Source organism: Stegodyphus dumicola, chromosome 3, assembly GCF_044657685.1.
Source record: "Stegodyphus dumicola isolate Sdum_Otavi_A_Nest chromosome 3, ASM4465768v1".
NCBI classification, from domain to species: domain Eukaryota; kingdom Metazoa; phylum Arthropoda; class Arachnida; order Araneae; family Eresidae; genus Stegodyphus; species Stegodyphus dumicola.
In genome coordinates, this window is record NC_140770.1 from 28,509,433 (window position 1) to 28,524,346 (window position 14,914).

General features: G+C 31.1%; 1 protein-coding gene across 4 annotated transcripts in view; it reads right to left on the reverse strand.

Annotated features, from left to right (window-relative positions):
• Positions 1–397: 397 nt before the first annotated feature.
• LOC118193384 (uncharacterized) overlaps positions 398–14,914 on the reverse strand; it is a 78,407-nt gene continuing 63,890 nt past the window's right edge. For 3 of the 4 annotated variants that reach the window (XM_085812683.1, XM_085812682.1, XM_085812681.1), the window contains 6 exons: positions 12,263–12,317; positions 11,860–11,977; positions 11,107–11,478; positions 5,639–5,908; positions 4,566–4,775; positions 398–2,283 (listed from right to left, as the gene is read on the reverse strand). In XM_085812683.1, coding sequence (XP_085668809.1) covers positions 2,093–2,283; positions 4,566–4,775; positions 5,639–5,908; positions 11,107–11,478; positions 11,860–11,977; positions 12,263–12,317 — 1,216 coding nt within the window. In that variant the 3' untranslated portion in view covers positions 398–2,092. The remainder of the gene's footprint in view (positions 2,284–4,565; positions 4,776–5,638; positions 5,909–11,106; positions 11,479–11,859; positions 11,978–12,262; positions 12,318–14,914) is intronic. The other variant, XM_085812684.1, reaches the window with a different exon arrangement.

Below are 14,914 nucleotides of genomic sequence, written 5' to 3' on the forward strand. Positions count from 1 at the left end.
CAAAAAACTTAGGTTTTTCATTTAGGTCTGTTAGTTCAATTTCATGAGATTCTACAAAATGATAATTTTGAAAAAATTATAGTTAAATTACTTAAAGTTTAACTATTCTGCACACTAAGTAAATTCAATAACTTAACAATAATTTATCTATTTTTTTAATGATACAAAAAGTAGAAAACTACTTTTTATAACACTGTATTAAATATTTTTAAATTGTATAAGTTGTATAGGAAACTTATTTATTCCATATGCAAAACGTTCTTGACACACTTATCTTTGTAATAACGAAGACAGATTTTTCACAATTTTATTTTTTCTAAATTTTTTTTTTATCTTGAAACTATTTTAAGTTACACACATAATGTATTTTAGAGCACATGGAATTTACAAACAAAACTGAGAATCAATTCTTTATTCAGACAGCTGTAAGCAAAATTCTTTGAATTCCTTACATTTAAAATTCATTCTCTCCCTTTGCCTTTCATTAGCAAAAGGAATTTTACCGAATACAGTATATTTACAGAAGTTTTCTAAATGATGCAAAACATTTGTAGAAGTAAACTTTATTCATGAGGGGGTGATCATATAAAGAAGCTATAAGCAGAGACAAACAACATTCAAATGGCAATAAACCTTCTGAACAAAATAGGAGAAAACTCATTTCAAATGTGCATAGAACTTATATAACAAATTATTTTTCAGTGCAATTTTCACATGAGCAAACGTAATTTCCAGCACAGCAAATTTTGTACACTACAGAAATATCAAAGTAAAGATCACAAGCAAAACTTTAAAAGGGGAAAAAAAAAGTAGTTTCTAATCACACTTAAAAGGTTAAAAAATTATAGAAAGGTTAAGTGATTGCTCCTCACCCCCTTTCTTTGAAATTTTCCAGCTTCTCAAAAATAAGTATTTAATATTTTGTTTACTGGCTATAGTAGTATAATTAAAACTACGGTTATCAGGCTGCTACTATAAGAAATTTAAAAAAAAAAAAAAAAAAAAAAATGCATCTGAGAGGGAAGAAGCACAATAATATGGCATAGTAATAAACAAAATCTGATTTTTCATTGCAGGATTACAATGTGAGCATAATGTTCAATCAAAGACAGAATAACCACTAATAAACATTAGTTAGTAGATTCATACAGCTACAACACTGCAAATTAAGTATTAGACATAACATCTGAAGTTCCAAAAAGAACAACAAATTGCCTTATTAACAATATAACAAAGAACTAGATTGCCTTGAACTAAACCTAAGGCAGTTACTCTCAGTATCTGACATAAGGTAAATATAATGTACAGAAAGCTGACATCTTCATGATGTTAGGAATGTTCTAAATCAAGTATCATAGGACCATTTTCACACATACATACACATACACACACACACCCACGCACACACATATATTTATATTTTTACAAGTGGGAGATAAACTTTTAATTTACAATGTCCCAGCCCTTTAAAACTTCAGGCTTTTTTATTTTTAATTTTTTTTTTAAAGCAAACATGTACACACAAATAATGGTTCGTGCAGTGCACACTCACCAAAATACATAAAAGTAAGAGACACAAAAGATAGAAAACACTTAAACTGTACAGCACAAGTATTGTTGATCCTGTCAGGAGGGGAAAAAAATATTTATACACAGCCTTCTTGGCTTACTTTCCTTTTCAAAAATATTTTAGCTGTCTTCACCGAGTATATTGATCTCTCACATTATACAATCTGAGCACCTAATTACCACATACCCTTTTCAGGAAGCCTTACTGAAGAAAAATAAATCGCTAAAAAAATTGTCTATAGCTCAAAGGACATCCTGCAAACATTATCAGCCTCACTAAATTGTAGATTTCTTTTTAATATCACAGTTTCACAAGTTTGCAAACATGTAAAGTACACAAAAACAAATAAATTCATAATTTTTCAATCAAAACAAGATCAAAACAATTCAAAAAACACTTTGAACATGACACTTTACATAAGACAGCACTAACATATACCTAACCATAAAATAGTAACTCTTAAGAGGCCATGGTTCATTTCCTTGTATGTAACAAACACAGTGCATTCTGCACCATCTATTTTTAATTATGAACAACTGCAGACTGCTGCTGCCTTTCAACTTCTTCTACAAGTAGAGCTTTCTGGTGAGAGACAGGGGGCATTTCAGGCATTTTCTGCTTCAGGACATCATTACCAAACCATTTTGTAAGGTTGACTGGTGACTGACGGTTGGTTGATGACTGTCCTGGTAGAAGGTGCTGATGTTTCACATCTAGGAAATAATAATAAAACTAAGATTCTGAAAATATCAAGTAAAATTTTACGATTACGTAAATATTAAAAAACTGCCAGGTTAACTTAAGGATGTGTGGGGACAACCAGAAGGTTCTGCAAATTTACAAATCAATGCAAGTTTTCTAATGATTATTTTTTTACTTCTGATTAGGAGTGATCTTGATTGAAGCAAATTTGCAAAAGTTCCCCCCCCCCTACTATCACTTAACACTAGTGTTGTAATAATTTTTATTTCCATGCAGTGCTAAAAATTGAAAATTGAAAAGATCATTTCTGTCATATCATTCTCATTTAGTTTAAAAGAGGAAAAAATGCTAGTCAAACTGCTCGCAAAATTTGGGCCGTATATAGAAACAGTGCTGTTTTTGATGACATAGTTCAAAGGTGGTTTGAGATATTTGCATGAAACTTTTAGCCTCAAAGATACTTCCTTTGGACGATCATCCTCTGTAAACAAGGACCTTGTTAGAAGACACTATCGCTGAAAATCCAAATTATACAGTTCAGAAACTATCAGACAGAATAAATATTCCAAAAAGCACAGTAGATGATCATTTGAAGGAAAGTAGGTATGTAAGCCCCTACAATGTATGGGTGTCCAATACTTCAACAGAATATGCTTGCTCGAATTTCTGCTGCAACTCTTTTGAAGAAGAAGGAGGGAAAAAAAAAAAAAAAAAGGAGGAACTCCTTCTTTGAAATGACTCATTACTAGAGATGAGAAATGGATAGTATGTAATAATGGTACAAGAAAAAATTACGGGTTAGTTAAAAAAAAAAAGCTCCTTTAATAACAATGACAGAGGGCTGCATCCCCCCGAAATAACATTGTGTATGTTGGGACTACAAAGGAATTGTATACTATGAATTGTTGCCACCAATTCAGACAATCAATTAAAGGTACTACTCTTCCAAAATGACAATTATAAGAGACAGAAATGGAAACAAAGCTTCCAGAACTGACCAATTATCAAGGTGTCTTCATCATGACAATATTTGGTTTTATATTTCAATGAATGTCAGACAAGACTCAATGAGTAAGGAAGGCATGTTTTGTGTCATCCTCCATATTCACCAGACCTTGCTCCCTTATAGTATTTTTATCTCTTTAGGTGATGTGAGAATTCTATGAACAGCCGGGAGTCAACTTCCTTGGACACTAAAACAATACCTCAATAATTTCTTCACAAATAAATCTAATGACTTTTTTAGTATATAGAAATTTTCAATCTACCAGAGAGATGCCAAAAAGTTATAAAACAAATGGTTTTTATGAGATTTGGTGAAATTTTCTTATTGTTTTGTACTGCTTCATTTGCATTTATATATATATATAAAAGAACTTTCCAGATGATGGAATATATCTACCAATTCCCAAGTTTTCTGGAGTGATAAACAATATACATGCATTGTTACTTTTATTAGCACAAATAACAATTTGCTTTAAAAATTAAAAAAATATACATAACATTTAATCTGAATGTATGAAACGTAATCTATGCAACATCCAAACATATTTGTTCAATTTTTAATTGGTTCATTCATGATTCATAGCTTACAGTATTTTAGCTACAGACCTATGGTAAGGAAAACCTTAAGAATCATTTAAAATAATATTTAGCTTATATCTGCAAGGTTTCTAATTTTGTCATTTATAATTCTGAAACTATGTTGAGATCATGTAAGAAATACTTGGAATGTATGACTAAGATCATCCACAAAAATGGCAGCCATGTTACGTTAAATCAATGTCCTTGCATGCTAGAAACTATTGTAATGCTTTCTCAGCTAATCATAAAAATACAAACACTATATATATTACAATTTAAAAATAGAGTATAAACTAAAAAAATAAAATGCAAATTGACCAACATTTCTATAATTTTGATATCATAATGAACAATTGTTTCTCTTATTAAATGCTAATATTAATTTACGCTGAACTATTTTGAAAATATTTACAACAGGTATAATTGTTAACATAGAACAAAATAATCTTCTACATTAAAAAAGTATCTAACATAAAGTCACATTGCATTAAGAAAAAATTTAAACATAATGGGCATGACTTTAGTTCATGTAAAAACTACATGCATGTCATATTTGTTCCTTTCCTTTGCTCATCTCTTAAAATTAAGCTTTCTAAAATTTACCTAACATTAACTTAGTGAAAACATTGAGAAATCACAGAAAATATATGCAAGTGAAAGCAAAAATATATAAAATGAAGTCATATCAAACAAAAAATAAGAGATTCACCTCTATTTCCAGGAAACCCTGCAACGACTTGGGCTTGGGCTGCTGTTACTTGATTCTGAGAATTCATAAGAAGTTGCTGTAATGTAGCAGGATGAAAACGTTGAGATTGAGCTAAAGCTTGCAGTTGCCTATTATCAATAGCACCTCGCTGAATTTGAAGTGCGGCAAGATGCCCCAAATGGCTAAGTTGATTAATTGCATTAGTTTGTGCTGCATTAAAAAAAGAAATAATTAATAGTAAAAATTCCTGGTTATCAATCTAACAATACTGATTACAATGCCACCTAACAATACATATTAAAATTATAACAAAACCCCTTCTAGTAACCACCTTACCTAAGATAACCTATAATACAATCTACTAATACATACTAAACTAACCTCCCTCCAAAAAACCTGTTCTACTGACCATATTTCTTAACACTCTGAGTGGCACAGGATTTTATATCCGTCACGAAGACCATCATTTAAACAGCACTTATTAATTCAGTTTGTATAATTACTTATTTATAATTACTGTTATTTTCATAAACTTTCATTCATTAAGATGATATTTACATTATTAAAGAAAGTAATAATGCAAAATATCTTAAATTATAAGCTAATATATGCCAAGTAGCAAAACTTCTGATGACCGAATAAACCCAGTCATACCACTCAGAGGTTAAAACAACTAAATCTCAAATTTACTAAGATTTCTGAAAACCTTGATTTTGGATTGAAAACACAACAGAAAAGTAAACTATTTTCATCAAATATTTAGCTCAATTCTTATGTAGGTAGAATTTGTGGAAATCATATCCAAAAATCACATCATAAAAAGCTGCATATCACTAGCTTAATGGATTAAAACATTTGAACTGAGACTATCATGTTAGTCATTTTTTTAAAATGATTCATTGCCAGTTACAGTTTATCAAAAATAATTACAAAATAATCTTTTTCATCCAAAACCTAAATCAGCCTACATCCTAAATTGACACAGCAACAGCAAACCCTATTTAGCCAAAAAATTAAAATAGAAAATTGAACAAACGGTTTAAAGCTCTTTTAAAGTGTTATTAAAAACATACCTCTAATGGGATTTTGCACAGTATTCCTAAGCAATGGAAAATTAATATTAGTGGCAGAAACATTTCCAGCAGAAGCAATATTAGGTCGCATGAGACTAGGATGGTGAGGGTTCAGAGATGAAGGTCTGTGATTAAGAGCAGCATAAGTTGCAGCAGCCATTTGCAATTGTGGCATGGATGAAGCATTCTGCTGACGTGCTAGCTGATGATGCCAGGGAAACTTGGCCATTGTATCAAAATTTGGATCTACATCATGATGCAGGTTATGGGCTATAGAAGGGGGAAAAAAAACTTAAATTTATATTTAAAAAGCTAAGGCATAAAAAACTTTCAATAACCAAATATCCATAATTAAAGTAACAAATCATTCATTTTGCCAATAATTCAGCTCCAATATGGTTCACAAAACTAATGGAAATAATTATCAAATTCATTAAATCTGCCACTCACGAAAATGCAAATTGAAAAATAATTTAGCCTTTTATTAAACTCTTTGTCGTATTTACTTCATAATAAAAATATAAAAATTTTACACACATTACAGTTACATATAAGTAGACTGAAATTAAAATTTATTTGAAACACTAGCTCTTACAGCAGGAAAAATTAAAAGATGCCCCTCATCCCTGTAAGACAGTAGAAATAATACATTATAATTTAATACATACAAAATGTTTCAATATTGTTCAAACACTGTTTACACAGGTGTTTTCATCAGCCTATCACATTGCATTTAATGTAAGCAAAGTTTTCCTAATTTTTAAAAACTGAATCAAACACATTATGCTGCAATATCCATAATAACAATCTATGATTCATAATGAAGCCAGACACATCACATGATTTGTGATGTGTCTGGCTTCATTATGAATCATAGATTGGTGCCTTGCACGTTACTTTACACATGGAAAAACATCATCAACCGAGTTCCCTACAAGAAAACTGATAAAGGACAGAAGATAGGACAACACTTTTTCTTATGGTTTTGAAAATCAAAATATATTAATGAGATAATAAGGAGGAATGAACTGGAATGTTCAATTATAAGTGCTAATATTACACAAAATGAGTATGTTTAAAACTGACAGCAGTAATAATTCTGAAAATTTCTAATTGTCTACTGGTTGATGATATGTTTTTAAGAAATAAAAAATTTAGTTATCTCCCAAAAACGTAATCTTATCCTTCATATTCAACTTGAATACATTTTGTGTTCAGTGAGTACTTTTTAAAATGCTTTCTACTTTTTACATTTTGCAATATGGAAACTTTGCAACTTATCCATAAAAGTTCATAAGCACCTTTTTTGGCAGGGAGGCAATATTGCTCACATACGTACTTCCAGTTACTAGAATTTTTTTTAATGTCACAGATATTGATGTTTTAAAATTAATTAAAAAAAATTATGAAATCTAATTTTCATATTATCCTCCAGTCCCCCATAGTTACATTTGGTAAAAGTTTATACCATTCTAAGAAGTAAAACAGAAAGTGACTCACAAAACATTCAAAGTTTTTTTAAATCTATTTAAGGATTATATATACAGATTGAAAAGAAATATTAAAATCTGAATGAAAGAACTAAATACGAAATACCAGTTTAGAAAAAAGTTTATGATATTCTTTGACCAATACAATTTTTTTTCAAAAAAGACATCTTACTTACAGAATTTTATAAAATTTGTCTCTCAAAAAACAGAGGCAGAGATTTCAGTTTTGGGAGATAAACAATTCATATTATTGGCATATATTAAAAGTGAAAAATATTTCTAGTTAATTTGCCCACTTTTTTTAAGACTACTGCATTATGATCCTAAACTAATAAAACTGCAAGTGAATATTATTAATGTATTTCAAGCATTTAAAAACTTAGAATCCTACACACTAGTCACCAATATAGGAATACTGAAAGGGAAAAAATTACATGAAACTGATTTTTCTTATTTGTTAATCGAGTCCTAAAAAAAAAAAAAAAAAAAAAAAAAAAAAAAAAAAAAAATCCAAATTTTGAAAATAAATATTAGTTAATTTTTGTTATAAGGAAGCCTGCATAAGAAGTCAAACTCTCTGCGCTTTCTTTTCTCTACAGCAGCCATCTAAAAGTTACATTTCGTAATTTATATATATATATATATATGTGTATGTATATATATAAAGAAACATAATAAGAGGATAAAATTAAAAGCAAAATTTTATACCCGTCCTGCGCTATTGCTGCAGGATTTGAGTGGTGCTTTTTAATTATTTGCATCTGCCTCCAGAAAGGTTGCCAATCGCTTAATAGTAATTTTTTTGCAAACTAGTACAACAAAGGCATACTAAGAATTGCATAAAACAATTATCAATTACCAAAACCATAAAAGTAAGAAACATCCTCAAAACATTTTCCTTTTTTGGGGGGGAGGGGGGGCACCGTTCTCCCCATATACACAGCGATCTGTTTCAATTCCAAAAAATAACAGAGAAATGCAAAAGCCTGCCACCACAAACTCATTCTCTCCGTGTACACAGCAATAGGTTTTCACTTAAAAATAGGAGATTTGTATAAATTTTGATATATAAAATTTTATTATTTATTAAGTACAACTTCAAGGAATGCAATTTTTTTTCATTCTCTACAATTTGGCAAAATGTCATATTTCTGAAAAATGCGATACAGTCAAAAGTCTTTTATCCGGACTCATTGGGACTTCGGCAATTTCGGATTATAGATCATCAGTTTAAATCTGGTAGGTAAATTAAAAGTTGTCAATTTCTTTAGCATTTAAATTTAAAAAAGACTACTATAATAATATGCTGTTCATCAAATTTAGCAAATAGACGTCAAAAGTTAAAGCGCCATTTTTTACATGAATGTTTAAACTGAAAAGACTACAGTTATAAAGTCAATAATCTGGACTCTTCGGGACTTCGGCGATTCTGGATTAGGGGTTTTTTCGAATTATAGATCATCAATTTAAATCTGGTAAGATGGCATGCAGAAATTATAAAATTAAAAATATGAAACCTTAATTTATGAAATAAATAGCAATTTTGATCTAAAGGGTATCAAAATTAAAAAAAAAAAAAAAAAGCTTAATATTTATTTGTTTACTTTATTAAACATTTCAATGCAAGTTGTTTAAGTTGCTTCGTTTTTGTGCTAATACTTTCTCTTTAATTCTATAAACAGACATAATTTCTTGTTCAGTTACTGTCACTTTCTTCACTATTGAAGGCGGTACATGGAAACATGCTTTCACTTTGTAGATGCTTTGGCAGCTCCAGAATCGGAAACTCTTTTTGACATAATCGAAAGTTCAAGCTTACTTTTTATAAAATTGCTCTAACAGTCTGCAAAAAATAAGAAGCCGGATCCAATTAGAAGATTAAGGAACAACGCAATCTGCAACATTAACTGAAATAGATAATTTTAGCCTAGCTTATACCGTCTGTTATACATTAAATGTGCATACGTAAGCGTATTATGCACAGAAAGTTTGTAGCTTTGCGATCCGGATTAAAGACTTTTGACTGTACTTTTTTTTCAGTCAGCTGACAAAATCCACAGTCATTATGATACCACAGGAAAAACATTGCACTCAATTCAACAAAACAATGACTGTGAACTTGAGTCACTTGTTTGCTGCATATGCACATGGTACTCGAGTTGTCACAAAACTACATTTTAGTGACTTCACGAGTTGCCTATTTTGGCGATATAGTGGAATGCTTCATTAACGACTTGCGCGACGACTAAACTTCACGGTGCCATGCGCTACAATATAACAAGCGCTAAAGTGTCTCATTTACGCCACTCCTTGTCTGCGAGTGCAATCCAGAGCTGTAACTCGAGAAATAATCTGGTTGTTAGGCGATGCGTGCACCACGTTATTTTCATTTTTTTGCGTGGTTTGAGACAAAAGCATCTCGACGTGCATGGCACATCTTTTTAGAGGAAGTGGGTAATAGTTTTCAGGGGTGAGCCGATAATCAGAAAGTATTAAATATTTTTGTAACCGGAAGTATGTATCTACAATCAATGGCTGCAAAAATAAATTAGCATAAGGATATTTATACACATGGTATATGCAATTAGTTGTCATAGACAATCTCTTCTCTTTCAAATACCATTATCTCTAGTCAAATAATTACAGGCTAGTTCATATTGATATTCTGAAAATATTTCATTAAGTATACTGCCATCAAAGCCAAATAATGCACAGAATGCTCTTCATGAGCAACATAAGAGCTTTATAACATCAGCCAGACAAATTAAATTAGTATCTTATTACAGAAGTATTTATTTTAATAGCCACCCACTCCAACAGTTAAATCTCAAACTTTATTCCTAAAAGATCCAACTCTCTCTCTCTCTTCCCCCCAAAAAAAGTGTTTGAATGAAATTAAAAATAGAAATCAGATTTTTAAGAATAAAAAGTCCCTAAAATTAATAAACTAGTCAAACATTTTCTTTAAGAGATTACTAGCCCTTTGTAAAATCTAAGACCATTAAAGATGCACAATTTCTACTCAAGTTGTCAACTATGCAGTTTTCAAAAATTTATTCACTGTTAACTATTCAAAATATTAACCACAAATAATGTATTATTAGCAGTAAATTCCTTTAGTTTACTAATTTTTAGCAATCTAGAGTTAAAATAGATATATATCTATATTTTTAAATTTCAAATACAAATCATGAAAACACTTTTTTCTGTCATGAGGAAACTGGGGGAAGGAGGATAAAACAGAAGTAAATCTTTTTTAAAATATTTTAATACTTCTTTCATAAAATATCTGCTTTTTGACCAGCAGCGTATATGCTGAAATTAGACTGTCAATAATAAATATAATAGTTGTTTTTATATTCCACATATGCCTTCATATAAAAAAGGAAGATATAGATAACAAATGAAGTTGCCATAGCAAAACTGCACTCTAAGTATACAGTGTATCCATAAAGTCCTTATGCAGGCTTTACTTTTGTATCTGTTGGTCAGAGTCATGTATTTAATATTTTTTAAAAAAAGTTTTAAATGGTGCACATATTCACGTTTCTGCATTTTATAATTTAAAACTCAATTTGCAAAATTTATGAAAACCTAACTTTTTATACGGCCTCCTAGTCCCTATAGTTATATTTAATGAGTTTATACTCATTCTAAAAAATAAAATGCATATGCAATTCCCATACAACATAAACTGGCCAAGTTATTTAATTTCAAAATCTAGCATTTTTGCCATACTTCTGTGTTTTTTCCAAAGTGTAAGTCAAAATATAATAAAGACTGGTTCTAACTTTAATATTATTTTATGATTTACTAATGTATAATATTCTTTAATTTATAAGTTTGTTACACTAGGTATGCCACAAGAATTTTCACATTAGTAATTTAAAAATGTGAAATATATGTTACAATAAATCAAAGCCGTACACAAACTTTTACATAAACAGCATATACATATATGCATCACAATTAGCTTACCTTGAGAATTACTTGACAAAAATGTCTTGTTATGGGTAACAGGTTTGTTAGACACAATACCCGATCTTGACATGTCATTATTAGAATTCATCCCTTGACCTAGCCCTACTTTGACTATTGGACGACCTTGATTGGGAATAACTAATGAAGGTCCGACAGAGTTCACATTTCCATGAATGGACCTTTGCTGAGAATTACCTTGTCCATAAATTGCTCTAGGCACTTGACTTAAACCACTATTATTCTGAGAAGTCACAAGATGGCTATTTACACTATTGTAATTACATTCAATACCTGACGCAGAAATACCCACAGAGCTGATTTTCTGAATATTCTGGGGGTCAGACAGCCTTGAGCTTGATTCTACAGAACCTAAAAAATATATTTAACTATATTAAACTTCATTGATTTTAATGTGATTTTCATAGTACTTCCAGATTTGGTCACATTTTTACATTCAATACAACTAAATATACAGTAATGTAAAAATGTTTTTCTACGCTGAGAAAAATTCTTTTTTATCACCAAACACAGTAAGTCGCCAACTTAGCTTCACACAATGAGATAATCTTAGTTTATTAATATTCAATACAAATAAATATAAAGTAATGTAAAAATGTTTTTCTACTCTGAGAAAGAGATTCTTTCTTATCACCAAATTAGCTTCATGCAACGAGATAATCTTAATTTATTGAACAAATTTTAAAATATTTCAGAGATCTAAGTATTAACAATTTAGAAGGGAAAACATACTAATTAATTTATTTCCATTTTGCTGAATAACAGATTTTTGTTCCTTGTTTTCAGCCTTTTCTGACTGGATTTTTCTCATTACAGAGGTTGGTGTGAATGCTATTGTAGGACTAAGACCCTAAAATGAAAACACATCATACATACTATCAAAATATAATTTAGAATATACATAACTAAATAAAACCATCTTAAATTTTTTATAAGAGTATGTTAAACAAAAAAAAAAAAAAAAAAAAGAAGCCAAACGTTTAAAAGCTTTACTATGCTAAAAATATACTCTACATGCTTCAATACAGTGTTATATTTCTTTTTAAAAATTAGACATACAATGGCATACACTTGATTCTCTTATTTAAGATTTTACAAGAGAAACTAAAATATATATATATATATATATACTAACTTTGAGAGGGGATACAGTCATTCCATTCTTATTTGCTGTGACAGGAGAATTCGTCCTATAAAACAAATAGCTAAGTAAAGCCCAGTTTGAAAATTATAATTACCAAATTTAAATAGAAAATATGATTTGAAAATGCACATTTGTATTTATAATTATAAAGCACAACATTCCTATACTTTATGCTATAAATTTTCATATTAAGGTACTTTATCTACAAGATTAAATAGCCTAACTTAGGTTAAATAAGATCACTTGAACAAGGAGTTTAAATTATTAGATAGAAGTAAAAAAACTGAAGATACTTCTTTTGACATTTATTTTTTAACAATGAATGAATTCAATTCAATTATCTAATGCAATCACAAAGGTTTTTTGAAAAAGGAAAAATTTACTTTGCCCTGCATAATCTAACCAACAGATATTTTATGGGTTAACTGCAAAATCTCAGCAATCAAATCCAAATGTTTTGGATTTAAAGAACTTTTTATAAGAATTACATGAAATAACACAAGAAAAAATTGAGATGTGATTTACACCTGACAAGAATATCATTAACTAACCCACCAAACTAATTATGCAAATCCACCCAAATTTTGCAGAACACCCCAGAAGGCAATCCGAGGGTCTTTCACCCTTCTTTCCCTACCACAGACTTTCTGTTCACAAAGCATTTTGAGGGCCTATTTGCTGCACAGACTATTATACACCTGCATACATACATGCCTTAATCAGGATTCGAATCCGGGCCCATCAGTACCACAGTCAGAGTCACTAACCAATATATTATCTGTATATCTATAGCCGGCTTATTATTTACTTTGCCCCGCATAATCTAACCAACAGATATTTTATGGGTTAACTGCAAAATCTCAGCAATCAAATCCAAATGTTTTTGATTTAAAGAACTTTTTATAAGAATTACATGAAATAACACAAGAAAAAATTGAGATGTGATTTACACCTGACAAGAATATCATTAACTAACCCACCAAACTAATTATGCAAATCCACCCAAATTTTGCAGAACACCCCAGAAGGCAATCCGAGGGTCTTTCACCCTTCTTTCCCTACCACAGACTTTCTGTTCACAATGCATTTTGAGGGCCTACTTGCTGCACAGACTATTATACACCTGCAAACATACATGCCTTAATCAGGATTCGAATCCTGGCCCATCAGTACCACAGTCAGAGTCACTAACCAATATATTATCTGTGCAAAGAAAGAAATTGAAGAAATGACAGCAGTATTTTAAAACACAAAAAATTCTAGGCATAAAATATATTTTGATCAAGAAAATACCTCATTCTCATAGCAGTTTTGAGGAATTTAGGGGTTTCAGAGTCTAATTCCGGGAAGGGTTAAACATCAAAATGAAATTGCTAACAGTTTTTTACAGAAACAGGAGTAACAGGAAATGTCGCATCGTGCAATGAACTGGAAGTTGATCTGTCAGCACTATCCTTATCTTCAGGGCAGATGTTTTCATTTTATTCGGCTTATAATTCCTTACTAAATGTACGTAGGGGAGTCAACTGAAAACCATAAAAGTAGAAATAAAAATCCGCATATGGCGCCAGTGAGCTGTAAAATGGCATGCCTGTTTGCGATAGTATGTCGGATGTCTCCTAGGTGGCAGCAGCCGGCAGATGCACAAACACCGGCACAACAACAGTTCCAAAATGGCAGCCCCACTAGCCACATGCACCAGCGAGGAGCAGCGTTCTGCGATTCGGTTTTTGCGAAGTGAAGGTGTGAAACCGATTGACATTTTTAGGCGAATGAAGGTTCAGTATGAAGATGCGTGTTTGTCACAGCCACAAATCTATGAATGCTGTGTTTGGTCCGCTCAAAGAAGCAATGGGCGGCAGGAAGTTCCACTCTGATGAAGAGGTACACAACGCGGTGCACGAGTGGTTGCGCCGTCGCCCAAAAGACTTTTTTTCTGCAGGTATTCAGGCTCTTCCGAAGCGCTGGCGGACTTGCATTGAACGAGGAGGGGACTATGTTAAAAAGTGATTTACTTCTGTACCCAGTGTGACCAATAAATAATATTAAAAAAATAATTATGGTTTTCATTTGACTCCCCCTCATAGCATTTCATCTCGATGTACTCCATCTTTGATATGATTTAAATTGATTGCGTTGTTCCTTAATCTTCTAATTGGATCCGGCTTATTATTTTTTGCAGACTGTTAGAGCAATTTTACAAAAAGTAAGCTTGAACTTTCGATTAAGTCAAAAAGAGTTTCCGTTTCTGGAGCTGCCAGAGGATCTATAAAGCGAAAGCCTATTTCGATGTCCATCAAACAAAAAGTGGAATTACAGCAAAAAAAGGATAAAGGCATGAAGAAAGTGACAGAGAGGTGATTTGTTTCTCTAACCATTCCGAAATCTGCTTATCAATTTCACGCTGCTCTGCGGGGAGGAACGTCGCGGCGCGCAATGAACTGGAAGTTGATCTGTCAGCACTATCCTCAGGGCAGATGTTTTTATTTTATTCGGCTTATAATTCCTTACTAAAGGCAGTATTTCATCTCGATGTACTTCGATATGGTTTAAATCAATTTCCTCGTCATTATAAATATCACGAATACACAAATAGTTTTCTGGTTTCAATTTTCTAATTTCGACTATGCGTAATGTATGCTT